Source organism: Prionailurus viverrinus, chromosome D1 (assembly GCF_022837055.1).
Source record: "Prionailurus viverrinus isolate Anna chromosome D1, UM_Priviv_1.0, whole genome shotgun sequence".
NCBI lineage: Eukaryota > Metazoa > Chordata > Mammalia > Carnivora > Felidae > Prionailurus > Prionailurus viverrinus.
The window spans coordinates 22,219,868-22,247,768 of record NC_062570.1 but is presented as its reverse complement, the minus strand read 5'-3'; the positions used below and the strand labels follow the sequence as shown (position 1 = coordinate 22,247,768).

Here is a 27,901-nt window from a genome sequence, read left to right as displayed (position 1 = left end):
AGGATTGGGGGATGGGGGGACTGGGATAAGTACATGGGGAACATGGGGGAGAAAAGGCAGGCTGCAGAGAGCTCCAGGCATCTACACATGTGACAGCTGTGGGAATGAACCACGCAGCCTTCTTTCCTGCTAGTCTCGTCGCGCTGGTGCCTGTGCTCAGGGCAGAAGTCCTTGCTCTGTGTCCGCCATCTGCTCCATTCCTGGAGTAGGGCTAGCAAGCAGTGAGCACTCTGCACCTACCATCCACACGCTGGTGTTTTCAGTCATGCCTCCCTCCCTCCCCAGCACTGCACTGGTGTTTGCTCTTCCCTTGGGGACGCAGAGGGCTGGCAGGAGACTGAGGCAAGGAGACCTTCACTCTCCAGGGCGGCGCAGGCCCAGGCCCAAGCCCAAGAGTGATGCCTCCCTAACTTTTGCACCATTGGCACCTCCCTTGCGTCTCCCTAGTCCTGGCCCCGGAGGATATAGCAGTAACACTTTAATCGACTCAGGTCAGGAGTTAGAGACAGGATCAAATGCAAGGGAGAAGAGTTTCCAACGTGGGGGAATACACGAGAAAACCGGCTGGTGGATGAAGAAGCCAGGTGAGGCTGGGCAGCTCCGAAACAGGGTCGGAAATCCACCGACAGGTACAGGCTGGTCACGGAGGTTCAAACTGAACACGGGAAGGAGAACACACCTTTGCCAAGCCTTGGTCCATGTCAGGCCTCTGCCTTCAGTCTTGGAATCTGAACAAGCTGGAGTCTGAGCATATCCTCCCCTTAGCAAGCTGGAGACACCGCTCAGCTCTGATCCCCATCCTTTCTGCTTGCGGCTTCCAGAGCACAGGCCCTTGAGTCTTCCATTCCCCATGTTGGCGGTCCCTTCCCATGGAGAATCGCCTAGCCTCTTAGCAGCCCTGTGGGCTGGCTGGTGTTAGGTCAAGAGGCTTCCATCAGCCATCGCTGGCAGTTTCCATAGTCTTGCCCCCGGTGGCGGGAGGGGGAGAGCTCTTTGGGAATCAGCTGGGGCCCTCCGTGCCTCTCTTCCAATCAAGGCCTCATATTTCTTTATACCTGCAGGAGAGAGGGGCAGTGGAAGAGAAAGTGAGGCACAGGTTAATAAGCCAATGGTCAGAGCAGAGAAGATGGGTTTGTAGGATCCCTTAATAATTGCCTCTCATCCCTATTCTCTACCATTAGGGAGCCCTCTCACCTCTTCAGCAAGCCAGGATAATAGCGAAAACCTTACAACGTTTGTACCACATCTGACAGTTTTACAAAGCAGTATCACATATCCCGTCTCATCGCAGCCTCCTATCGATCTTGTCGGGTATGTAGGGATAAGCATCTCCATGTTATACACATAAGGATGTGGAGGCTCAGAGGATACGCCCAAGGTCTTATAAATGAAAGTGAGCAGGGAAGTCAGGATTGCCCAGGGATTTCTGGTTCTAGGCCCAGTGCTCCCTCTACCCTAGTACATTCCTCCGCTCCCCCACACACTGGCCTTCTGCAGACAAGGCCCAGCCTAGGATGGCAGCAGTACAGAGCAAAGCAGACTCTGCTGGGACAAGCTGAAGGCCTTAGGCACATTCCATGAGTTCTGAGCCTCTCATCTAGAGATCAGAGAACCAATCTCACGGTTGCTGAGAGATAAGTGGGTATGTCTGAAGTCAGACTCAGTTCCAGGCACAGAGCAGATGCTTACCAAGTATTCATCCCCCTTTCCTGCTTCCTTCTTCCTCTCCCAGCCTCCCCTCAGGCCTGGCCTGGGGAAGGCAGAAGGGAGGAGCACGGATCCCCTGCCCCCTCCTCCAGGGCAGGCAGATAGATACTCTGCTAATGCCTCCTGCTCTCAGTTCCTCTCCCCCTGAACCTGGAAGATGCCATCCGTAAGTGGGAGTGCTTCCCCAGATACGATGCTGGTCATCATGACCCCAGGGGCTTCTTCCACACATTTACCATCTAGGACCAGGTCCATGGCTCCGGCCAGCTCATTAGCCAGAGCCTCCTGCTCAAAAGGAGAGCCAGAAAGGCCAGAGAGAGCGTTACCCTCAGCACCAGCACACAGCCCAACCTCTTGCTGGCTCTGCCTCAGCCACTAGCCTATCTGTGCGGCCTCCACACCCGCCACCAGTGGGCAGTACACAGAGAACACACCAGGCCAACCACCGAGACTTGATCGGAATTTTCTCCCAGAGGCTTTGATTGGTAGTTGCTTTTTTCTGTACACCCCAGGCAGAGGGGCCGGATGATCTCGGTTTCTGAACTTCAGGAGGTACGTACGGCTCAGAGTCCGAGTTCAGAGGGAAAACTATTTCCCTGGATCCTGCCTCTGTCCTCGGGGTACATCCAAAGCCCTAAGGAGAGGAGTCTGCCAACCTCTGTGGCAGCTCAGGCTCCTTAGGAAACAGATCCCAAGCACCATGCTCTGCTCGGGGAGAGAGTCTTTGGAGCTGGCCCCCAAGAAAAACAAAAAGGAAGTTGGAAAAATCACAGTGGAGGAGAGAGGATTTGCATGCAGGCCCCATTCTAATGGCACATTAGTTACCGACTTGAAGAAAATACTCACAAAAGTCATGGGACTTGAGGAAAATACTATCGCGGGTGGGTTAGGGCCAGACTAGAGCTATGGAGACATATGGGGACAACAGAGGACACATTAGCAGGGTTGAGGGTAGGGGTGGGGGGGCCACGGAGCACATCCAGGGTCTGGCTCCACTCTGGGCTACAGGTGGGCTCAGACTGGGTGCTGAGCCCCAGAGCACTGGTTTTAATGCCCACAAGAGGTAAGGTTGGGGATACAGCTATAGCTGTCTGGAGGACTCACCCTCTGTCTCTGCCCAGGGATGACTTCCAGGCTAGGATCTCTTTGTACACCAACCGGCAGAGGAGCTGTGGGGAGTTCGAGTACCCAAGGGAAGGGAGGGAAATATTAGCAATGAACACATGGTTAGTCCCTGGTGCTAGGTGACCAGGGGGCTGGCAGGAAGGAAGGTTGTGGGCACAGTTTCACCTGGCAGGGGCTCACTCATGGGAGGAAAGTGGTTCTGAGTGAAAGGCAGCTGTTCTCATGTTCCAGAGCCCCTCACGGCCAATGATTTGGACCTCCCGGGTTCTAGCCTGGCAGGACAGGACATTCACTCCCACCAGTGCCCATGTGTGTACCCCAAGAACTCGTACCAAGCAGGCCAGGATGTCGGCAGAGATGAGCATGTAGAAGACATTGTTCCAGCCTGTGGGTGAAATAAGGCCAGCCAGGAGGGGCCCCAGAGCCGCACCTGCAAAGAACACAATGTCAGAGAAGGGAACCCAACAAGGGGCCCTGAACCTCCCTGCCCACCTGTGGGCAGCATTCCAAGAAATGTGCTAAAAACAAGGCTCAGGGCTCAGCCACCAGGAACCAAAAGCTATAGTCACAGACCTATGGACCCAGTGCCGTCGATGATGGCCGTGACGGTGGAGAGTGCCTTTGCGTTGCCTTTCAGGCTCTGGTGAGTTCCCTGGGGAGAGAGAATGGAGCGGGGAGGAGCACCAGGAGATGAAGAGGCAGCACCAGGCAGGACCAGGGCTGGGAATGGGGCTAACTTGGGGAAAGGCAGCAATTGGGCTTGGAGTTGAGAGAAAAGGCCAGGGGCCGATGGCAGATTCTGAAGGACTTTGAAGATCTCATATGTCAGGATCTCTGTGCACTGGGAGGGGCTAGAGATGTTGAGAAATGGATCTGGAGCCCCCAGGCCCTGACCAAGCCCCCAGAGTCATCCCCGGCCCCAGGGGAGCAGCCCGCTTACCAGGTCAGCAGAGACTGCAGTGGTGATGAGTGCGTAAGGGCCGTTGACCAAGGCCCCACAGATGATCAGCATTACTGAGGCAGTAACAGAGACAGCTGGTTAGGGATGAGGGACCGCCACCAGCCCCAGCCCCAAAGCAGGTGAGACCACCCCCTCCAGGCATCAGGCTGAGAACCTCCACTTCCCTGTGCCTCCCACCGATGTCCCCAAGCCAGCTTCCTGGGGTCCCCAAGGCAAGGCTTTTCCTGTGGGCTGCCAGGACTCGCATCCACGCCCTCACCTATGGAGTTGATAATCCCACTCTGACCAATGAAGTTATACAGGAACATCTGGGAGGGGAGAGGGGAGAGACAGTCACGCTCAGGCTTCCCCATGGGCTGCCTGGGTTAGATGGAGCCCAGAAGTCTGGCACACCCCCTCCTGCCAGGGAACCTCAGAGGTCACCTTACTCCTTTTCTTTCTCGAACCCAGACCTCTTGGTCTTTAAATGTCCCAGGGATGGAGGGTCCAACACATGGTAATATACTGTTGCCCTTTTTTCACAAAGATTTCTCTCTTACTTAACCTTAATTTCCTATACTCTCCTTGACCAAGAACTTTAGCAGCTGGCCTCCCCTTTCTCCACCAAGGCCAAGTCATCACTAATCCCTTTCCAAAATTCTCAGTCCAAATCTCTTTCCTGTGTTCACCCTGGCTTCTCCCCCGCCCCTGGGTGTGCACAAGGATGGACACACACGCAAAGAGACAGGCATGTGCATAAATGCCCAGGTGTGCACACATTTCAACAGCCCACACGAGTCCACGTGAGCACACGTGCTTCACTCTTGAGGTTATACACACCATGGGGGCAGCCAAGATCAGCATGATGCAGCAGGTGGTGGCCCTGCCATTGGTGTAGTCAGAGATGAGCCCTGCCATGATGCCACCTAGAACACAAACCAACTCACACGTTGCTGCCCCAGGTATGGCCACGGCCTCCCACTACATGGCACCCCAAGCTTTGCCCCATCCTCTACCCGGTGCTAGCTTGGGCATGGGCATCCAGAACCAACAGAGCTTCTCCCTCTCAAGCCCTCCCGGCACCCATTGCTCATGAGAAGATCAAACTCAAGAGCCAACTTTCTTAGGGCCACCCAACTGGGCAGGAGCTGCCCAGGTCATGTCGCATTGGCCCTGTCCTGTCCTTCTGCACTCGCACAAGAGAAAAGGAGAATGAAACCTGAGGCAGAACAGGGAAGGGCCTTACCTATGATGCCACCAACATCAAAGAGGGTAGACAGGTCCCCAGCCTGTTTGGCATTGAAATGAGCTATGCAAAACACAAATATGTGGTCAGACCTGGGGGCTCGGAGCAAACGTCCTGGAGTGCCACTGCCATAAGAACCCCTATAGAGCACCTGATTCGGTCCATTTCCTCCTTTTTCAGATGAAGGAGTGAAGACTCATGGGGAAGTCATTGGCCAGGGTCACAAGTAAATTTGCAGCACTTTTGGACTGGACACCCTTTCTGCCCCTCCATCCCATCCTGTAATTCCTTCTCCCCCTGCAGGTTGGCCTTGACCCCTTGGAAAAGCCTTCCCCTGAAAGCACTGGGATCTGGCCCATAAGAACCCTGTCCCACTGGGCCACTTTTACCCTGGGGACACAACTCTCACTGAGCCGCAGCTCAACCAGCCACATTCCTGCTCTGCTCCTGAACAACTGGCCTCCTCTGCCAGGAGCCTTCCCACCCATTTGAGACCTCTGCTAATAAACAGAGCCAGGAAGGAGACTCACAGGCAAATGGGGACCTCAGGTCTTAGCCCTTGTCCTAGGATTAGAAAAAGGAATGTCCAGAAGCTTGAGTTGTAGCTTAACCCTCAAGGTTGACTCATACAAGGCCACAAAACAAAGAGTCACAGTGTCCACGGAGCCACCCTGATGCTCTACTTCTATCTTTGAAAGAGGCCCTATGACAGGGCTGTTGGGCAAGATATGAGCTGGGATTTGGCCTTGCATAATCTGGCCTTGCAGCATCCCGTTCAGAGCAAGTACGGTGCATGTAAAGCAGCCTTGGCCCTCCCACAGGGCTTGGAGGGAGCAGCAAAGCCCTGGAGCAGAGGGCCTCAGCCCTGCAGGGCTCTGCGGTCAGGGGTGGGGGGGAGGGGGCCCAGAGGAGGGCAGTGCAGCTGACCCAGGCACAAGCCATCCATCCCAGGAGGCTCCCGGCAGCCCCTGGGGTGAGAAAAGCAGGCGGTGGGTAGCTCACTAGGCCCTCTCCTGGGGTTTGGGGAGGCATTCAAAGGCAGATCCTTCCTAGCACCATCTATCCACTCATGGGGGAGCCAAGCAGGCCTGAGGTGGGTGCTCCTGTACTTAAGGCTAGAGAAGTTAGGCAGGATTACAGAATAAAACTTGGGTGTTCCTAATCTCCAAGGAGGAGAGGTGGCTGGCATTGGGGTCTCTGAGGCCGTGTACAAGGTCTAACTTCCTACTTAACCAAATTTTTTTTTTAAGTCTCCTTTTGCCCTACGAGAGGTTCAGCAGACATCCTGCCCATACTCTGGAATCACGCACATCCCATGACAGGTTTCCTCTCCCTGCCAAAGATGGCCTTGGCCTCCTCAGAGACCCCCATCCTCACCTCTTCTTCCCCTTTACTTACCCACATTGAAGATGTAGAGGGGCAGCCAGTAGAGGAAGGTGTAACTGACCAGCTTGGCAAAGAGCAGACACAAAGAGAACTCGACCACACCCTGGAGAGCATAACAGAAGGCATGAGGGAAGAGATACAAGAGATCCCTGGCCCAGGTAGCCCCAGGGGCTGACTCAGCACCCCAGGGCTGCCACCACCTAGCCACAAAGCAACCTCAAGTACACCTCCATCCAATCCCAGTAAAAGCAATGTGCCTATGCTCCAGTGCTGTGTCAAGGCAAGCCTCCCATGTTACTCCCCCCAAGTTGGCTATTCACCCTAAGCATCTCATGTAAAGAAATTCTGGAAGCCATAGGTCACCCCGAGCGTCCCCCCATGTCCTGACATCCAGCAGAGAAATCTAGAGAGCCTCTCTCTTCCCTCCATCCTGCAAGCTTCTCACCGGGATCCGGAGCGCCCCGAGGAAGCTGATGGCGGCAGGCTGAGCGCTTGGCTCCTTGGAGCATCTGGCAGGGGTCTCCAGGCTGCTCTCCTTGTTAGTGTACAGACCACTCCCAAGGTCCTCAGGGTTGTGCTGGTTCTCTTCCAACCCATCCTGAACAGAGATGAGCCCTTGCTGTGAGCACATTTGCGTACCGCCTCCCACCAGCTGGAGGTATAAGCCACGTGAGAGGTAGGGGTTCCCAGGCTGGAAGAGGTACGCGCTCCTCTCCTGGACTGAACTACCATCCGGCGAGGCCCGATCAGGCTGTCGGGGAGCCAACCTGAGGGCCTGACACTGAGCCCGTGAGGTAACCCACTGAGCTCGTGGGTACACGAGCCCCTCCTCCAACTCCCTAGTCCCCTCTGGGACCTGTCTCTGAGGATGGATTGGCAGGGTGGGGGTCGGGCTGGGGCACTCACACTCGTGTGGTGCTGAGGAGGCGTGCAGTCCACGTCTTCGGGGTCTGAAAAAAACAACCCGCTAAGAAGCTTCCTGGCGGGCCAGCCCCCGCTCCCTAAGGTGGCCAGTCTACTTCCCAGCACAAGAGAGCCTGCAACCCAGGCTCGAGAGACACATTCTAAGCCTGGCTCCCCTAACAACCACCTGGGTCACTACTGCCTTGTGGACTTCCGTTCTCTTGCTACAAAGTGGCCACCCTGCCCGGCCTAGCTCTGTCTCCGAAGGCTGTCAGGGAATGGGGAAGAGGACAGCGGATGGGGAGTGTCCCGTCACCCCCACTCTCCCCTTCTCACACTTCAGAGTCAGCTGGCACTTGCCGAGCACAACTACAGGCCGTGAGTCCCAACTGTACGTCTCACTGACACCTTAACCAACCCCCAACCCTAGGAAGTAGATGCTATTATTCTTAATTTACAAATGAGAAAACTGAGGCCCAGAGAGGTTGTCTGTCCCGGGCCACATACAGGTCCTCCAGCTCCACGACCAGTAATCCTCCCCCTCGAGCCAGCTGCCTTCTCTCAGACCCCGAGAGGAGAAGAGGGAGGTTCAGTTCTGAGCCCTGTGGGGAGGGAGGGGTCCTCTCACATTCGATGAGGAAGAGGAAGGTGATGACACCCATAGCAGCGGTGATGATGCCAGGCACCACAAACGACAGGCCCCACTGCTCATTCACCCAGATGCCAGCGATCAGGGAGCCCAGGATGTTGCCCACAGACGTGTGTGAGTTCCAGATGCCCATGATAAGCCCCCGCCTGGAGGGGAGGGAGCAATGGCGGGGAAAGGAAGGGGAGGAGAGTAAATAAATAAATAAATAAATAAATAAATAAAAAGTCAGAGAAGCAGAGGGTTCATCACAACTGCCCTGGCCAAGTGCAAAACGCTGGCTGCCTCCAGCCTCCAAGCCCAAAGACAACCAGTCAGGGAGGAGGCGGAAGGCTTGCCTAGCGTCAAGCAAGTGACAACAAGGCCTGGGGTCCTGCTCCCCTCTGCCAGCAACTAGAGGCAGCACACGCAGGGGCTTCCAGATGGAGCTCTCCCTGTCCTGAGGACATCAAGCCCCCCCACCCCCAACCCCACTATGGCTGCTGGTCCTCCACCAGGGCCACTCTGCCTCCAGGGGACACTGGCAAAGTCTGGAGATTTTGCACTGGCCCAGCCCCAGGTGTGCTACTGGCATCTAGTGGGTAGGTGCTGCTAAACCCCCTACAGTGTGTCAGGTGGCCCCACAGCAAAGAATGATCCAGGCCCGAATGTCGGTAGGGCTGAGCTGGACAATCTCTGCTCTAAAGCAACATTTTTTTTTTTTTTTTTGCACGAAAGCCAGTTCAAGTACAAAATAATAATAATAACAACAATAATAAAGTTTTAACAGTCTCCATTTTTATCTTCATGCAAGATGAGAATTTGTCTGTTATGAGGCGAAAGCATAACTAAGGTCGCCTGTTTTTATGGATTAAAACCTTATCAAGGAGCAAATCAGCACTGCTTTTTAGTCACCAAATGTGACTAAACGTGAAAGTCAGTGAGACAGACACAGGTTCTAACCCTTCTCCCTGAAATTATACCGGGACCGTGAGTGACCTCCTCACTCCCCGCAGCCCTCCCAGGGTAACCCCCCTCTCCTCCTCCCTCGCCACACTCACTTCCCCTTCCCGAACCAGTTGCCAACGCAGGTCACCACAGAGGGCCAGCCTGTGGTCTGGACAAGCCCATTACAGATCTGCAGGGAGACCAGAAGTTAGTGGGACAGGCCTGGGCCGGGCAGCAAACTCCCAGCTCTGACCCCTCCCAGGCCGAGGGGCCTCCATGGCCCACCCTGCAAGTGCCCTCTTCCCTCACACACACCCTAATGCCACAGGTTGGTTTCTCCTCTGGCCCAAGATCCTTCCCTGCAGAGACCGAGCCCCTCAGGCATCTCAGGGACCTCGGGGTAGTGCTCAGTGCAGACTTAGGGAGGATCTGTGTGATCCTGAGAAGTGGGAAGTAGGACCCCAAGGCTCAACAGAGGAGCACTGGGCTGTGAAGAAGTTATCCCCAGCCCAAATCTGCCACCACCTGGGGGTGTCTGGGAAGGACTAGCAGCCTCCGCAATCCTTCCCATGATGGAGCAGAGGTCTGACTGCAAGATGGAGGCTCGTACCTGGATGAGCACAAAGTACCAGAGCACGTGGATGTTCCAGAAATATCCTAGGCCAAAGAGCGAGGTGAAGAGGCCACTGAGCAGCATTCCAGCTGAAAGGTAATAACGGAGGGGGAGCCGCTCCCCAAAAATCCCGCTGGAGAAGAGAGAGTAGGATTTGTGGTTAGTCACCATCTGCACTCCTCACCTCTGCCACATACTTCCTCCCCCGCCACACCACTGACACAGCTCTGGCCCAGGTGACCACCAATGACCTCTGTGTTGCCTGCCACACGCCAGGGATGCTCTCCGGCCTCCACTCACTGGACTTCCCTGCCTTAGCTGCCACTGCTGAACATGCTCCTTAAAGTGTCTCCGTGGCCTCCTCCCCTCGCTCCCCTCGGCTCACCACTGGACATTTACTTTCCCTGGGGCACAGTTTCCTGCATCAGTTTTACGGTTTTAACTACCACCTAGATATAAAATAGCTCCAACCACATATTTTCCATCCTGATCTCTCACCCTGCAGGATCACACCCAGGTGCCTTCTGGACATCTTAACTTGGGTACCCCCGAAACATCTGCAACTCAACACCCTGAACTCTCCCTCCTCCTTCCCCACTCAGTCCCTTGGCCTGAGCCCTCTTCTGAGTGAGTGTGGTGAGTGAGTATCTTCTGAGTGAGCCCCTCTTCTGAGTATCTTGAGCCCCTCCAGCCAGAGACCATGGAGCTTCCTGCTTCCTGCCTCCCCTCCCATGCCTCGCAATTCAGCCTCCAAGACCCTACCTGTTAAATAGTTCTCCAGGACATCAGCTCTCTTCAGCTCTATTATTGCTGTTCTAACTCAACTTCTCAAAGCTCATCTGGGCCATTATCAAATCTGTTCCTAAGTGTGAGTGAGCAGGCCTTCAGTCTCGTCCTCCATCTGTACTATCTTCCATCATGCCCAGAATGATCTGTCTGAAATATCTGGCTATATCCGAACATGACACCCCTGGGGACCACCTTCAATGGCTCTCCTGTGCCCGCATCTGGCACACAATAGCCTGGCTCTTCAGCCCCATCTCCTGCCACTACTTCAAATTTTACTCTGTTATTAAAGCTGTTAGGAGTACACCCCCAGTCAGATCGTGCTGTTTCCCACCTGCCTTTCTCTACCCATGCTAGTCCTTCTGCCCAGCTACTTCTCCACTGCTCTTCCTCAGTATCATCTCCTTCCAGAAGTCTTCCCTAACCCCTCTTCTCTAATCCCAGCTGGCATGAGGTGACTACCCCTGAGCCCCAGAGCGGCCTGTAGCCACCTCCCTCAGAGAGCCACCATACTGGTTTGTAACCAGCTGCTGATGAGTTGGGCACCTCCATTAGGCTGTGAGCCTTTGGAAAGCAGTACCCTACCTTTTCATCTTTGGCCCCTGGCAACAAACACCAGGATTGCTATGTAAAAGCCATGCTTGTTGGGCTAATTTAGGCCCAGGACAGGAGAGTGGTTTTCCTTGCCATCTCTGTGTGCAGGGCTACCTTTGAAGGATCCCAGTTCAGGACAAGCCATATTTGTCCAGCCACACCACCACCACTGTCATCTGAGAGAATAACCTCAGAAGGAGCATCCAGGAAAGACTTTCCAGGAAAAGAAGAGTCTGTCTGCCAGGTGACGGAGGAGGCCAGGTGACCATGGTAAGGAAATGAGGATGGCCAGGGGTTGGTGGTATGTGCCCAAGTCTTGGTCTCATTTCCACCTGGCGGGGGGGGGGGGGGGATCGGCTTTTTCACTTCAACCCTGCTGCCTGCAGGTTCGTCAGGGGGAGGCAGCAGCTCTGATCCCCCCTGACTCGGGGACAGTCACAGGCTCTGCCAGTCTCTTACCTGATAAACATGCCGATGGCATAGGCCACAAGGAAGGCATTGTCCACGGCCCCCAGTAACTCCTTGTAGTTGTTCTTGTCTGAAAACAGATGGCAGAGACAGAAAGCTGGTGCTTGGCTGCCCCTGCAAGAAGTCCTTACCGGCATTGGACAAACTCTTCCTGGGGAGGGGAGCTAGGGAGTGGGGAAGAGCAACTTGCCCTGTTCGTACCAAAGGGAGCCCAGTCGCACCACGTAGTGTCATTGAGACTGTGGCTGTCATTAATGGGCTTGATCAGCTCCGAGCAGTTCTGGTGCAGACGGCTCTGAAAAGGCAATAGGATGTGTGGGTCAGGGGTCATCAGCAAGCAATCTGCCTCCCCAACCACACCAGCACCACTGCCTCCCCACTGGGCTCCATGCTCCTTCGGCTGGCATGACATCCTGCCTACCGTGACTGGTTATAGGGCAAGTGGTCACATCAGGCCCTCCGTGAAGGGGAAGAGGAGTCTATGACCAGAGCCCATAGAGCCCAGGGTCCCTGCCCTCTCATTCCACCCACAGCCAGCAACACTGCTGTCAAAAGGAATACACAGGGAAAGTTCCATAGGAAGAACAACTACTGAGAATGGGGCTTGGCCATGGGAAGGGGTTGTCTCCTGACTATGGTTGAGGGAATAAGGATGGTTATGGGCCAAGTTCCAGACCATTCTACCAGAGTTTATTTCAGCTGGGGCCCAGCATCTCCTGCATTCTTCCTTACCACCAGGCCAGCCTCACCTTGACAACACTGATGGGCTTTCTGGACATGTGATAACAGGTATAAATGAAGAAGGTGAGTAGCAGGATGAAGCCTCGGAACCTACAGGAAAAGGCAGGCATCTGGGTCAGCAGGAAGTTGGCCTCAGCCAGAAGCTCAGACACGGTATCCCCACGGGACTTGCTCTGGCAACCCCAGGGCCTCAGCACCACCAACTCTCTACCTTCAGTCTCCCCTCCAGACAGTTCCTTGGACAGAGGCCAAGGGGAGGGTAGGAACAGATGCCCGGGGTCCAGGGCACTCAGGGAGCCCTATCTCTCTGGTCCCACCTCCTGAGGCCCTTCAGCAAAGCTGGCTCAGTACCAGCACCCTAGACAACACAAATTACGCCCGCCCCTCCCCCCACCCCCGACTCCTGTCACCCCCCACACCTCTATTATCCTTTAACCTCGCCAAGGTCAGGACGCCTCTGTGTCTGCCTGTATGAGACATGGTGGCAGCGAAGTAGAATTGTTTTTAATAAGAATACCAGAAATGGTGGGAGCAGGTGGGAGGCTGACACTGAAGAAGGTCTGTCTCTAAAGTGAGCTCAACTCCTCTCAAGCCTTGAACACAGCAGAGACAGCACCTGCTGCAGTCCAGTTAGGGCAGTAGCCAAAAGTGGGAAATCTGGTGACACAATCCACATCCTCTTCCCAGGCCCAGTCTGGTCTATCCCACTGGACAGAAGGATCATTCTTTCCATCTGTGGCTCACACATCACATGTACCCTCTCCTACCCCCACTTCTCATCCCAAGGACCGGTCTGGAATGGAAAGAACAGTTCATCCAGGCACCACTGAAGTTTCCACCACACGCCCGGCCACTGCCCTTCTCCTGAGAGCCTGGGAAAAGGGCCTCAATGTCCTCCTGAGTCAGCGTCTGCGCCCCTAGCAGAGCATCAGCTGAGCTGAGTCAGCCACCAGGAGCCAGGAAGTACTTGGAAAATAGACCTCAAAACGGACCCCCAACCCAGGAGAAAAGGCTAGACATTAGGAAAGAGCCAGAGCCTTGGTTTATGCACGATCTCGTGGAGAAGGGTGGGGAAGGGTGGGAGGGGCCCTGAAGCCCTTTCCATCCCTCAGTTCCATGAACCTGAAGGGCAGGACACCGGAGGCTTACTCTGCCGTCTTTAGAGATCTGCCTCCAAACCCCAAACTCACTTCCCCCAAACATGTCATGAAGGCTACCGCTTGTGAAATACAAGGGAATTTCAGAAGAGCCTGAATTTAGGTTGGGCTCCCAGGACCCTTCTTACCTCACCCTGGACTTGAGCTGCCTACCTGGGTTCTCTGACTCCGTTCTCTCCACTACCTCACAGTGTATCTTCTGAAGAGAATGTAGTTACACACCCTCTGTCACCTGGTTAAACATTTTTTCAGTGGCTCTCCATTCTGCTAAGAGTGAGGTTCCAACTATTTAGCCTGGATTTTATGCTTCTCTACAAACAGGTCCCTCTGGCTACCAGTTTCCAAGGTAGCCACAGAGGTCCTTCAGGGACTTGAGCCTCAGGGAATGTGGGGTTACTCCAAGTGACTGTTACAGTGACTGACATCGGAAGGCTTAGTGGCCTTCCAGGTCCCACCAATTGGCATATGCTTCATAATTCCTACGAGGGACTTGTTAATAGTTCCAAGTTCAGGGACTTGTAAAATCTGGGGGAAATTCTCTGAGAAGGTGGCCCTTCTTCAGAGAGTAATGGATGAAAGAAAACTATACCCTGCAGATAACCAAGCTACTTGGTTCAGGAAAAAAGCTAAAAGCTTTGAGTGATGCTTCTAATGTATTGTGTAACCAAAGGCAAGTTCCTAAATCTTTTCTCCCTCTGGTTTCCTCATCAGCTGCACATGGATGATAGCACCGACCACATCTATCTCAAAGACAGGTGAACACAACATTACTCTCACCCTAGCCCCTAGGTCCCTGTTGTACCATCTTTAAGATCCCCACCCCCATCTGCAGGGCTCAGCTGAGCCTATCCTGGCTGCTACATGGATACAGCCACTGACCATGGAGACAAATCAGATTTCCTCTGGGTCTGAGAGATCCTTGTAGCCCCACTGAGGCTCCTGACTCTGTTCTCTCATGATAGGCCCAGCAGTGAGGAAGGCCTTTGCCAGCTAGAGAGCCTGGTGTTGCCTGGGAAGCCCTCTCAGGAGCTGGTGAGAGCCAACGAGGGGCCTAAAGGTCTAGCACGGTTTCCAGCCACACTGCTCTTCTCACACGCACTGCCCACCATCACTCTGCTTCAACTCCAAGCTTGTGACGTGATGGAGCAGAGACTCTGGCCTTCAGTGGCCTGCTCATGTGCTCCCTTGGGAGCGGATCCAGAGGATCCGCAGGGGCCCACACTGGTATCCTCATCTGTGAGATTCCAGCCTGCCCCCCTCCAGCAGCCTGGCCTGCCCCTTCTCCCAGCTCTGACCCCAACCTCCAGTAGAAAACCTGATACCCAAGAGAGCAGAGGGCATGATTCTGGGGGTAGGGGGGACAGGAGGATCAAACGTGTTGTGATGCCAGGCCCGGCATGGATACTCTTTGGAACTTCCTTCCTGGACTCCAAAGAGGCAGTGGGATGAGCTCAGAATCCCATGGCTACCCGGGCAGAGCACCTGTTCACCCAATCCATCTTCACTCCACAGTCTTCCTTCCATTCCATTCTGCTTTAGCAGCTATTCTGAGGAAAAGGCCAAGGTGCCACAGTTCAAAGGGGACTAGGGTCATCAATCAGGTGAAGGGCTGAGCTAGGCTGAGGCAAAGGCTGCCAAACTCATAGTCTCTCACAGGAAAGATAGCGATGGTCGCTTGGGCGTGAAGAAGAAGTTTCACTTCTCTTGAACCGTTTCTTCAGAATCAAGAGGCCCCAGGAAGGGAGCGGGGAAATACACACAGCTGGCCTGGGGAGGTGGGGGGTGCTGTGAGGGGACGGATGGCAGCCCGGGTGGCAGGCCAGGCTGGGCAAACATGCTAGGCACGAAGGAACGTGCACGGTGAGGCCCCCATATTATTCCAGGTGAGGCCGGCTGTCCCATCCTCTAAATCCTTGTTAGCAAAAAGTGGCACTTTGCAGAGTCCCACCTCCCCCACCTCCCAACACTGGACACTCAGTGACTGGGCTAGATGGAGAGGCTAACGAGCTATCTCTTAATTGCTAGCTGACAGTCCAAATACCGACCTTATCAAGACTTTGCACTAGGACTTCTTCTGAGGTAAGGATAAGGAACAATGTGTCCCAAAGCAGCAAGGGGTTAAAAACAAACAAAAACCTCAAAGGACCTATTATCACCACCAGCACAACAACAAAAAACTCCAAGAAACAGCACAGCAGTGGGATATTGGCCTTGGGAGACGGTGGAAAGGAGCCCCCTTTCCCCAGTAGCTACCCAGTCAACACCCCACCCCCACCCGCATACCTGCATCCTGACTCCTTGCTTTGTGACCACATCGCTAACCCCCTGTAAGGCCAGTCCCTCATCAACCACTCCCTACCTCCCCCTGCCTCAGCCAGGGGCTGCTAGTAAGGGTCTGCTCAGGTAGCCATGTGACACGCTGGGCTGGCTGTGGCTGCAGGTAAGCTTGGCACTTGCCCTGAGGAAAGGGACTCGGTGGCCTGTCCTTGGAAGTGCCCTGTTCTGGGACTCAGCAAATCTGCAAAGGATAGAGGCTGGGAACAGTAAGAACAGGCCGATGGTGAGAGTGCCACCACCCACCCCCTGCCAAATCCCCCACTGCCACTGGGAGACACCCCGGTAGGGGGAGGCCAGCCTGGAACAGACAGCATGGGGCAGAGCCCTGAGCCAGGCCTCCCAGCACACAGGATGGGACAGGAACAGGCCACATCTGGGAGGGCCCGTCAGGACTGAGGGCACAAACCCCTCTTGGGGGCAGAAAGTCAACCCAAGGAACCCTCTACTTGTTCCCCTTCCCCCAGCTGGGTCTCAGGAGCTTGTTCGGAGAGATCAATTTGACTCAGGGCTTGGTCCCAAGATCCTTTCCAGCCATTAGCAGGTAGCCACAAGAAGCCACAGGAGTTTATAGGATAAATGAATAGATAATGATCACTTTAAGGAAAGAAGAAAGCTTTGAGAAGGAAGCTCTGTAAGGGAACCCCCCAGTGCTCAAACAGAATGAAAAGACAAGGCTTTAAGCTACAGCTACAGCATGATGTTTTATTTGGGCAAGTGGAGAACGTGGAAGAGTGTGAGGGTTGGAAGGGTTTGGAAGAGGTGGTCAACGCTGTGCAGACAGCACAGATGGAAATGTGCTGATGGTGGAGGAGTTGTGGTCCTGCCCAGCGATCTTCCTCTCAAGATTCTCTACGGGCCTAGCCCCAACGCCTCACCCTCATCCACCGCTCTCCTGAGCATGAAGGATCCAGGGTAGGGGGCATGAGCTGGAGGCCAAAAGGAGAACAGCAGTACTGCCCCTCCCCCACCACGACCCAAAGACCAACTCAGGCACAGCCAGATGGGGGAGTGGTGGGCTTCGGGGACTCTACCCCTGGTGTCCGTCCTCAATTCTGTTGTTACTTGGGGACAGCTCCACTCTGATCTCTGCATTCGGTTGGTACAGTTTGAAGAAGAAATAAGGCCTTGACAGACCATTCCAGACCAGTTCCCGGGCTCTAGGTCAGACAGCCCCGCCCAAAGCCAGGGAGGTACCAATCTGCTCAGTAAGAAGGGAAAGAGGAAACAGCAGGGAGGAAGAGGAAGTAAAAGGCAGCAATCACGAGTGGTGGTGGGGAGGGAGGGCGACCACCACAGGGTCATGTGCTCTCAACCAGTTCTGACCCTGAGGGGCCCAAGAAGATGGGGCGGGAATAATAATTTTCCCTCCGGTTTCTCCTCCCGGATCTCCCATTCCTTTCCAGAGCAGCACCTTGGCACCACAGCTCATTTTAAGGAGCCCTTTCTGCTGCCCTTCCCAAGAACTTCTTTGCAGTTACCAGGAAAATCAGACAAGACAGCTGCTTCGCAGCATCTGGGGCCCCTGATCTGAGGCCACGACGGAATAGGGAGAGGAACGTCAGACTTAGACCCAAAGAGGCTGAGTCCTGCTGCTTGCTGTGGCCTTGGGCAAGTTGTTTAACTCTCTAAGCCTCAGTTTGATCTTCTTTAAATAAGATAATAAGCTCCTGCACACAAGATTGTTATAGGATTAAATGAGATGTAATGGATGTGGAAGCATCTGGCGTACAGCGGGTTCTTGGGATGCATTTGAATGTCTTATGTGTCTACTAAGGGTGGGCTCTAGGATCTGGCAGTGTGAGCCCTCAGCAAACTCCAGAACGAGAGCCACTCAGTTTGCAGCCACCAGGCAGCCTCGGCCTCCAGCTCCCACGGGAAGGTTAGGGTGTGGGGAAAACAGTGACGTGGGAGTTCACAGCTCCGGCCTTCCTGAAGCCTTCCTCCTCCCTGTTCCTGCTCATCCAGCCGGGCCTCCTCCCACAGACTTTTCTTCTCCTTGTCTCGAGCGGTTCCCCCTCACAGGGCCCCAGGAAATGGGCCCAGCCCCGTAAGCACCAGCCACAGTCATCTCTGGCAAGGTGCCCACGTTGCCGGCTGCCCCCAGACATGCCCATGCAGACGCAAAGCAGAATTCTGGCAGGGCACCAGCCCGGTCCAGGGCTGAGATGACTCTTTCAGCCATGAACAAGTTATCCACCCCATCCTGACACAGAGGGGGAAGGGCAGTAGTATTGGCTTCCTGGGCAGAGACCTCTCAGTCTCGGACTTTTGTTTGCACACTTCCGGCTGCCTGTCTCTCTCAGCCTCGTCTCCAGGGACTGCTCCTTCCGCACCCTACGCCCCTGCCAGCTGCAGTTACACGTTGTTAGTCCTGAATAGACAGACTGTCTTCACTTCTGTGCCTTTGCTGGCTCCACGGCCTCCAGACCCAACAAGTCCAATGCTACTTTTCCCTCCTGGCGAGGCTGGATCCATCCCTCCCTCCACAGAACTGCCCAAGCACTTAGCAATGACCAAGGGCTAACTGTATGCCTGGCACCGAGCTAAGTGCTTTAAATACCTTCTCATGTAATCTCACCCAAACCCCGTGGTATCGGTACATCATCATTTCCATTTTGTGGACAAGGACCTGGAGCCTTTACATGTATTTATTTTGGGGAAACAGAGTGAGACAAAGCGTAAGCGGGGGAGGGGCAGAGAGAGGGAGACACAGAATCCCAAACACGCTCCAGGCTCCAAGCTCTGAGCTGTCAGCACAGAGCCCGATGCGGGGCTCGAACCTGTGAACTGCGAGATCATGACCTGAACCGAAGTCAGACGCTCAACCGACTGAGCCACCCAGGTGCGCCAGGACCTGGAGCCTTTAAAGGGTTAAAGTGATTTGTGTGAGGCCAAAGGGCCCTGTGATCTTTCCCCTCCCTCGCTCTCACCCAGAGGGCAGCAGAAAGACCCCGGGCCTGAGAGTCTGACCGACCTGGATGCAAACTCCAGCCCAGTCACGTCCCCAGCTACGCGGTGTTGGACAAGCCACGTTACTTCTCTGTGCCTCCTTATACCCATACGTTAGGTGGCGAAACGAATAATCGCCTGGCAGTGAACTACAAACAAACAATGTCTGGCACAAAGTAGTAGAAACAGTGAGCAGAATAGCAGTCAATAATTAATGTGTAGTCAATGCTTAACAGAAGCCTGGAACTGGTCTGAGTACTTTACACACTGTACCTCATTTGCTCCTCACGACAGTCTTGTGAGGTAGGTATTACCAGTGTCCTCACTTCACAGACAAGGTATCCAAAGCTCAGAGCCAGTCCACCCTCTGGTGTCCTAGTCTAGGGAGGTCTGCCTAGGTCAGCTTTCTTCACTTCTGCTTAATTGAAATGCCCTCCTTCGGGACCCATGAAGTCCGAAAACTGCACACATCCTCTCTCCGGTTTGAGCATCAGTTCCATCCAGGAAGGTAGGACCGTGTTTTCATCACTGCGGGCCTCAGAGTTCAAAATAATAATGTGCCTCCAGCAGGAAGTACGTTAACGTTTAGTGTTTGATAGGAGTCCAAACCTACACTCATCGGGAAAGAAGTGAAAGAACACTTCCTGAGTGCCACTGGAAGTCAAGGATTTTCACACATCATGATTATCCTCAGGAACCCACCTGGCTGGGGGGCACCTGGATGGCTCAGTTGGCTAAAGCATCCGGCTCAGGCTGTGAACCCACATTGCCTAAGTTTGAGCCCCACGTCAGGCTCGGCACTGACAGCACGGAGCCTGCTTGGGGTTCTCTGTCTCCCTCTCTCTCTCTGCACCCCCACCTCGGCACATCCTCTCAAAAATACACAAACAACATTTAAAGAAAAAAAGAACCCACCAGTTTTTTACTGATGGGGAAACCAAGGCTTAGAGAAGTTAACTGCACAGGGCATACAATTTCAATCCAGCTCCGTCTTAAATCTGGGAGATGTTGGAGAACACAGGACATTGCAGGAGTCACACTTTCAAAAGTGTGTAAAGGACACGTGTGGTTGTAGAAAGCTGTGTTATGTGTATTCGTGAGCTCTTCTAAAATGCTGGTGTGGGGGCATCTGGGTGGCTCAGTCGGTTAAGCATCCAACTTCAGCTCAGGTCATGATCTCATGGTTCATGTGTTCAAGCCCTGCATCAGGCTCTGTGCTAACAGCTCAGAGCCTAGAGCCTGCTTCGGATTCTGTGTCTCCCTCTCTCTGCCCCTCGCCCGCTCACGTTCTGTCTCTCTCTCACAAATAAATAAACGTTAAAAAAAAATGTTTTAAATATTGGTGTGGGACAGGCTGTTTACTGTTATCTACCCTCCCAACCCCCTTTTCTCTAAAATGTAAGTTATTTGGTTAAAGGACATAAGTAAAGTGTATGAATGAAACTCTGTTAGGAACAACAGTGGCAGATAGGTACGACTTGGCGTATACAGTGATGAGATGCATTTTTGTTTATTAAGAAGAAAAAAAGGGAAGTAATTTATACAAATGTAAAATGACGGGTCATTCCAGAATAAGAAAAAGGACAATGAGGGATAAAACCTGACTAGATAAATGTGTACGTTTGTGAAAAGAGAATTTGACTTGCCTTAGATTATAGTATGTGCAAATGACGAGTCTGAACACAAGTAATTATGGTAAAATTTTGTTAAAATCTGGCACAGTTTTTATTTTATTCATACTATTTTCAAAAAGAGGCTCTAGTTCCTTTACTATCAAATGTGTCGGTGCAAAAGTAGAATTTGGTTTTTGTTCTGTTAAAATGACAAAATTTTTTTGACCATTGGTTATTGGTCTGCTCTTAAAGAGAGGTTGTAAAATGTTATGCTCTTACCTCCTGTGTAATCTGCCTACATGGCAGAATTTGTGTGTCTTCACAGAATAATTTTCCACACTTTTTAAAACAAAGATTTCCCGCTTAGGAAATGACTTAAGTTCCCTTACAATGTTGGGCACCTGGGTGGCTCAGTCGGTTAAGCGGCCGACTTCAGCTCAGGTCACGATCTCGCGGTCCGTGAGTTCGAGCCCCGCGTCGGGCTCTGGGCTGATGGCTCGGAGCCTGGAGCCTGTTTCCGATTCTGTGTCTCCCTCTCTCTCTCTGCCCCTCCCCCATTCATGCTGTGTCTCTCTCTGTCTCAAAAATAAATACACGTTAAAAAAAAATTTAAAAAAAAGTTTCCTTACAATGTTACTTTCTATGTTTATTTTTTCATGTATTATTGTCACTTTCAAGTGGGTAGACAAGAACTATTTCTTAGGCACTCATGATAAGCATTCAAATGTCCTAACAACTTCTGATTTTTGCCTTCCCCAAATCAAGTCCTACGTGCAAAATAAAATTTCCTGGATATCTTTTATACCTAAGACTATCTATGAGATGTCCAAGAGGGCCCCTAGAAAATCACAAAGATTTGTGGGTTTTTTTTCACTTTTTAAAAAGAGAGGTGCTACAAATAATTAGGTTTATTTGATATGTTGCTACTGACCAACTGCATGAAAATAACTGTGAAATCAGAAGAGACTCAGCCTTCTTTAGGTTAAATTTCTCGAGGTAAAAGGTTATTATTTACATAAATATTTCACAAATTGCATGCTGTATGAGAAGTTTCTACAGATCTCTCAGTGCCCTCTGGGCCCATGATCTGCCACCATGTATCAGCACCCCCAGTGGTGCTTTGCCTGATGATAACAACACAGTGTTACCAGTCATGGTTTCAGTTATGATTTAAAATGTTACCTGGGCTGCAATCCTACTTTAGTTTGAACCTAACATCTGCTAGGTCAGTGGTTTTCAATTCAGGATGCACATCAGACTTTCCTATGGAGTTTTATTAAAATACAGATGCGAAGGGGCACCTGGCTGGCTCAGGTGGAAGAGCGTGCAACTCCTGATCTCAGGGCCATGAGTTCGAGCCCCACATTGGGCGTCGAGATTACTTAAATAAACAAAATGCAGATGCACAGGACTTACTCCAGTCTTACTGAATCTCTTTAGTTGATATTATTGGTACATCCTTGGTATATTATATAGATTCTGTCTCAGGATTTTTAAATATCTCAAGATTCTTTTCCTCTATAAAAATTGTGTTCGTTCATTTTTATAAATCAGGTGTCATGTTCACCATCTTTGAATTTACCTTACTACGTTTTAAGACATTATCTAGATTTTTAATTGGCCTTATTTTGTTTTGCATATCTCAGGAACAACCAAATTTCCTGGGTAGCCACATTATTCTTGTCATGAATTCTCATCAGGTTGTTCATTTTTGAAAATTATCGTAGTAAGTTAATTCATACCTTTTAACGTCTCTGTCACCTACAGACAAATTTTTATTTTACTCTGCTGTTGCGGCTGCTGCTTCCTAAAGGCTCTTCAGTCAGCTATGGGCCAAAGGTTTTATCTCTACCAATGAAGAACTGTCTCAGAAAAACAATGCACCAGGCACTTATTCTTGTGTATAGGCTTCCCATGGCACAGCTCACACATCTTTAAGAACATACCAGTGGAGGGAGTCAGGATTTCCAGAACTCGAGTGAAGAAGCAGATAGGTTTATGAGATTGCCAACCCGAGATTCAGTGGAATGAGAATTAATGATATAGGCCTAAATGAACTGATGAGGGATGGCAGTCATTTATGTCTGGAATATTGTTAAGGTTAGAGTGTTTGATGATATGTAAGGAAGCCCTTTCTATTTCTTCTTCAGCTGTCTATAACCCAAAACACTTTAGTACATTCTGTTTTTTGTAAACTGAAATGAAATACTTGCAAATATCTTATTCTCCTTACCTGACCACCATGCCCCCTAAATTCAGAAACTTTTGTTGAGTCTTCCTGCTTTTCGTAGCAATATGGTTATTTGCAAAAGTTCAGTAAGAATCCATCCTTTTTAAATTTTTTCATTTTCACTTAATTTTTTAAGCTTATTTATTTATTTTGAGATAGAGAGCATGAGCAGGGGAGGGGCAGAGACAGAGGGAGAGAGAGAGAATCCCAAACAGGCTCCACAGTGTCAGCGCAGAGCCTAATGTGGAGCTGGAGTCCACAAAGCGTGAGATCATGACCTGAGCGGAAATCAAGAGTTGGATGCCTAGGGGCACCTGGGTGGCTCAGTCAGTTGAGCGACCGACTTCGGCTCAGGCCATGATCTCACGGTTTGTGGGTTCAAGCCCCGCGTTGGGCTCTGTGCTGACAGCTCAGAGCCTGGAGCCTGCTTCGGATTCTGTGTCTCCCTCTCTCTCTGACCCTCCCCCACTCATGCTCTGTCTCTCTCTGTCTCAGAAATAAATAAACATTAAAAAGAAAAAAAAAATTTAAAGAGTTGGATGCTTAACCTACTAAGCCACCCAGGTCCCCCTGTCTTTTTTTTTTTTTTTTTTAAACCAGGATGTAATTAGAAAAATTGGTTATATAACCAAGGCTTTGCCTGGGCTGTCATATTTGACAATGATGATCGCTTAATCAGACATAACCAGCCCCATTTAAGGAACGAAGGCTGCCTGCATGGAGCCAATACTAATAAAACCCTCCCAAGAAACCTGGCTTACTGTGTTCTCTTACAGGCAAATAAGGAACCTTATTCCCTGGCAGGCCCAGGGGTCTTAGAATATTTTCGGGGCTTCGAGTAAAGAGGAATTTGCCCAAATTTATAGGTACAGCAGGCAAAACCTAGTGTAAAGACCAGTGTCTTGGCTTGACTTCCAATCTCAAAACAGTAAATAATACAGAGATAGATAGATAGATAGATAGATAGGGGCTTTTAAAAGGCCAATCTAAGATTCCTTACGAAAACTTCTAGCAAAGCAAACTTAACAAGGTCTATATTACAGATTAACACTATTGTTGCACCTATATACATAATCAGATCAAATTTAATGAGATCAGACTCATTTTGTGATTAAGAATAATCTTTGAGGGGCGCCTGGGTAGCTCAGTCGGTTAAACATGCAACTTAAGCTTGGGTCATGATCTCACAGTCCATGAGTTCGAGCCCTGTGTCGGGCTTTGTGCTGTCAGCTCAGAGCCTGGAGCCTGCTTCAGATTTTGCGTCTCCCTCTCTCTCTGTTCCTCCTCTGCTCGCACTCTCTCTCTCTCTCTCTCTCTCTCAAAAATAAATAAAGAATAAAAAAAAATTTTTTTTTAAAGAATAATCTTTGAGACTATTTTTGATCAAAGCAGGGGAGACTGTAGAAAAAAAAATGTTTCACTGGAAAACTGTGTATTATCTAGAGGACACCCCTCCAATTATTGAATTCTATCTAGCCTTTCACTGACTTTGGGCTATAATTCTTTGAAGTGGTAGGTAACTGATAAGTCATACAAACTATGTGTATGAAACGACAGTCTCAGATTAATAGCCTTTTCTCCCTCCCAACCTGTGGAAAAACCAATTTTGCCTCAATATTCCTGACTTATAAATGGGCATGCTCTTTGGATACTTTTTAAAGGTTATTTTATTTTGAGAGAGAGAGAGAGAGCGCTCACACGGGAGGGGCAGAGAGAGAGGGAGAGAGAATCCCAAGCGGGCTCTGCACGGTCATCTCAGAGCCCGATGCAGGGCTCAAACTCACAGACTGCACTGTGAGATCACGACCTGAGCCAAAATCAAGAGTCAGACGCTTAACCGACTGAGCCATGCTGGTGCCCCTGGATTTTTTTCAAATTGTGGTAAAATGCACAACACATGAAATTTACTATTTTTAAGTGAACAGTTCAGTGGCAGTAAGTACATTCACATTGTTGTGCAACCATCGCCAGCATCCATCCCCGGAACTTCTCATCTTCCCAAGCCGAAACTCCATGCCTGTTAAACACTAACTCCCTATTCCCCTCTTCTTGAACTTTTTCTTAACTGATCATAACATCTTCTGGTGCCCTCATTATGAGTAAAATAAAATCTTTACCACATGTTCATTTTTATATCCTATCAAGAGTCATGTTTTCATCTTTTTCTGAAAATATCTCTTCACAGTCCTAAACTCAAGAAAGATCAAATACATAACGTAAATGAGCGAAAAAGGCTGGAAGTGGTGAGGACTGTCACCAGTGAGGGCGGCCACCGACTGCAAAGCACTGTGGGTGATCAACCATCCCAATTTTCCCAGGACTGAGGGGGCTGGGTATGTAGGGTTTTCCATCTAAAATTGGAATAAGTCGGTCATCTTAAGAGCACCCATGCTCTGGAAAGGTACTCCTCAACCCCTAGTAATATAATCTGAGAATTTAGGCCTGACGTCTGTTTTTCCAGAGGAGCCAGGAATCTGGGTATGTCAAATTTTACAATTTGTAAATGATGGCAACTAACCCAATGTTAAAAATAAACACGGTGCAGACCCCCCAAATCGCTCCAGTGGTGGCCTCTGATGAAGATGGGGCTGAAGGCCCTCCACCCACCACACACCTCAACATGTTGTGGCCTCCACAGCCTCCCCCTATTTGGTCAGGAGGAAAGCTACTGCGGAAGCCCCCGCACTCATTGTTGGGGTGCTAAGGGGCGGCTGAGATCAGAGAGGTATGCCCTCCCCTGGTATGTCCCTTGGGGCCTGGACCCCCTCCCCTTCCCCCAGGTGAGGTCCCAGGACCACTGGGTTCTGGCTTTTGTGTTATTCAAGGAGTAGGAGACAACAAAAGGGCCACTCAAAACTCCAGCTCCCCCCGGCCTCTGTTCCCGGCAAGCCAGCCCAGGCCAGGTGTCAGGCTGGCCCCGGAGCGCCCCGGACGCAGGCAGCTGCTCCCCCAGCCCCGGCCCTGCTCACCAGCTGTCCCTGGAGAAGGCGCGGAGGAACCAGACACCCGGGGCCAAGGCAGACCGCATCGCGCCGGCCGGTGTCCGAAGCGGAGAGGGTGGCCGAAGATGGGGACGGCGCGGGGCGCGTGTCCTTCGCTGGCAGACTGCCGGGTTTAAATGCCCCGCGGCTCGGCCCGCCCCGGCTCCGCGGCCGGACGCCTGCAGCCCCCGCCCCCTTGCACCTGAAGGCCCTCGGGGTCGGGCGGCGAGCAAACCGCCCGGCCAGCCTCCTCCGGCACCTGCATTTTCTCCCGCTCAGTCTCCAGGCTAGCGACCGACCGCCCTCAGAGATTCTAGGGGCTCCTCCGTCGGCCTTTTACTTTCTGCTCACTTCCCTCCTGGGCACCGAAAGCGGCGAGCCCAGACTAGCCAGCAGTACGCGACCTTCCGTCCGCCCGCAGCCTGTTCCTGAAGCGCCCTTCTCTCCCGAGGAGCGGCTCCCGACACACACCGGGAAACTGAGGCACGCTGGGAAACCTGACACCCAGTGGTCCCCAGCATTACACTGACCTGAGTTGGGGCGCACCCTCAGAGCAAAGGAGGTTTTCAGGGAGCTATGATGTTGTCCCAAATACATCTCCCAGGCCTGGCAGGGGCTTCCTGTCCCACTCAGGTTCCAGGCTGTGTATTGAGCCAGGCAGGATTCTAGCATTCCCCTTCCCCAGAAGGACTGGCCTTCCACGCACTCTTGCAGGGATAATCTTGCAGGCATTCCTTCTCTCCCTTCTGGAGGCGAGCAGCCAGGCAGCAATGAAGGAGCACAGAATTCTGTGCCTTAAAAGTGCTCTGCAGGTAGCCTAAAGATTTCCAGGGTGTTTCCATCTCTAAAGAGAAGACATTGTGGGGCACCTGGGTGGCTCAGTAGGTTAAGGGTCTGACTTGGGCTCAGGCCATGATCTTGAGGTTGGTGGGTTTGAGCTCCACATGTGGGTCTGTGCTGACAGGTCAGAGCCTTGAGCCTGCTTCGGATTCTGTGTGTCCCTCTCTCTCTGCCCCTCACGCTCCCCAACTGTCACCCTCTCTCTCAAAAATAAATTTAAAAAACCATTAAAAAAATTTTTTTAAGAAGATATTGTGAGATCTTTGGATACAAGCCCACGGGTGAATTGTAGAGGCGGGGGGGGGGGGGGGTGGCGGGGGGGAGAGGAAGCATTCCCTTGGAAAATAAAGTTGTTAATAGAGCATAAAATAGAAATGGGTCTGTGCAAATTGGCTTCAGCCCCAACACCTCACTGCCCCCAAGTCCTAGGGGTGGCCAGACCCTACGCGCAAGGTCAGCAAAAGAAAGCAACAATTCCACCACACAGGTCAGGGCCCAGAATGAAGGGCCTGGCTGTTCCCAGCCCTAGAATCAAGCAAAAAGAGGGTAAGCAGAGTTGTGAAACCCTGTTGATGCCAGGCAGTCAGAGGCTGAGGTCTGGTGGCAGAAATGAAGACAACAAGGAGAGGACAGGAGGTAAAGGGGTGGAGAGAAAAGAGGAAAGGAGGCAGAAGGAGCCAATGCTAGATTAGGTGCAGTACAGAGAGGTGAAACACCAACGGGAGAGCATAGCAAACAGCAGCTAACTTAACCCCCAATTATACCACTCACTATGCCTAGATGTCCATTCATTTCATTCTCACAAGTCAGTGAGATGGGCATTATCCATCTGGGATCCATTCTGGTTTACCTGGGATAATCCCAGGAGACACCTGATGTTTCAGAATGTATGACAGACCAGTTCTGGGGTCAGCAACACCCAGTAGACATTAGGCCTGAATGAAAGCAGGTTAAGGGGTAGAAAACAAACTAGAATACTGAGCTGATATCCCCAGGAAGACAGCTACTTGTTCCTAAGGGACTAAAGAGAAGGATAGAGTTGAAATACAAATGAGCCAAGGAAGCCGCTGAGTTACTCGATGCTATACGGGAGGAGAACATGGACATCACTTGAGGAATGGAGGGGGACCATCTCCCTGGCTCCAGAGGTGCCACCCAGTCTTCAGTGGTGTGGAACATCTCTTTTGATTTCAGACAGTAAGAAGACAAGTAATAACTCTCATCACTGCTCGTTTCACATGCCTCTCAGGAGACATGGTGTTTGTGCCTCTTAGCGGACCATGCTTGCCTGGGGCTGGAGCTCTCAGAGAGACATTACTAATATGCCCTCGTCGTGGTATGGCTAATGTGCCCGGAGTGCCAACAAGTAGCTGGGAGCAGGGCCAGTCCTGAGATAGTCTTTGCCTTGTTCCAGTTCCTTCCCTGTGAGTTCCAGCCACATACTCCTGTTCAGGGGCCAGGATGGCAGCTTGGTAATGCCTTTGGTAATAATAGACTCTTACCAATGTCCCTTACTTGCTCCTGTGGGTGAGCGGGACAATCTCCTTGTTTCCTGCAGCTTAGGGGAGTGACAAAGAGGATGTTATGGCTCAGATAATCCTTTCACTCACCTACACAAGCTCTCCACTCTTGACTCACCTTCCTGTTCTCTGGCACCCCTTACACACTCCTCAAACCCTGCAGGGTGCGGACAGCAGTATCTGATGGCAATA

General features: G+C 51.8%; 1 protein-coding gene across 4 annotated transcripts; it reads right to left on the bottom strand.

Annotated features, from left to right (window-relative positions):
- Positions 1–463: 463 nt before the first annotated feature.
- On the bottom strand, positions 464–27,860 carry SLC37A2 (solute carrier family 37 member 2). Of its 4 annotated transcripts, none has more exons than XM_047876866.1 (18): positions 27,828–27,860; positions 12,091–12,172; positions 11,543–11,636; positions 11,333–11,411; positions 9,491–9,626; positions 8,994–9,070; positions 7,936–8,102; positions 7,311–7,354; positions 6,850–7,002; positions 6,417–6,507; positions 5,019–5,081; positions 4,613–4,698; positions 4,053–4,101; positions 3,773–3,846; positions 3,406–3,484; positions 3,165–3,262; positions 2,812–2,876; positions 464–1,055 (listed from the first exon to the last, which is right to left on the bottom strand). In XM_047876866.1, the coding sequence occupies exons 2-18, from the start codon at positions 12,118–12,120 to the stop codon at positions 1,040–1,042; spliced, it is 1,401 nt and encodes a 466-aa protein (XP_047732822.1). In that variant the 5' UTR covers positions 12,121–12,172; positions 27,828–27,860; the 3' UTR covers positions 464–1,039. The 4 variants fall into 4 exon arrangements, with proteins under 4 accessions (XP_047732822.1, XP_047732820.1, XP_047732824.1 ...); XM_047876864.1 differs by lacking the exon at positions 27,828–27,860 and adding an exon at positions 25,338–25,767; XM_047876868.1 differs by lacking the exon at positions 27,828–27,860 and adding an exon at positions 15,285–15,421.
- Positions 27,861–27,901: the final 41 nt, after the last annotated feature.

Coding starts and splice junctions, on each gene's coding strand:
- SLC37A2 (XM_047876864.1), bottom strand. CDS start 25,396: ATGCGGTCTGCCTTGGCCCCGGGTGTCTGGTTCCTCCGCGCCTTCTCC. Junction 8,103..8,993: donor AACTGGTTCGGGAAGGGGAA/GTGAGTGTGGCG, acceptor CCTCCCCTCCAG/GCGGGGGCTTATCATGGGCA. Junction 4,699..5,018: donor TGATGTTGGTGGCATCATAG/GTAAGGCCCTTC, acceptor TTTGTGTTCTAG/GTGGCATCATGGCAGGGCTC.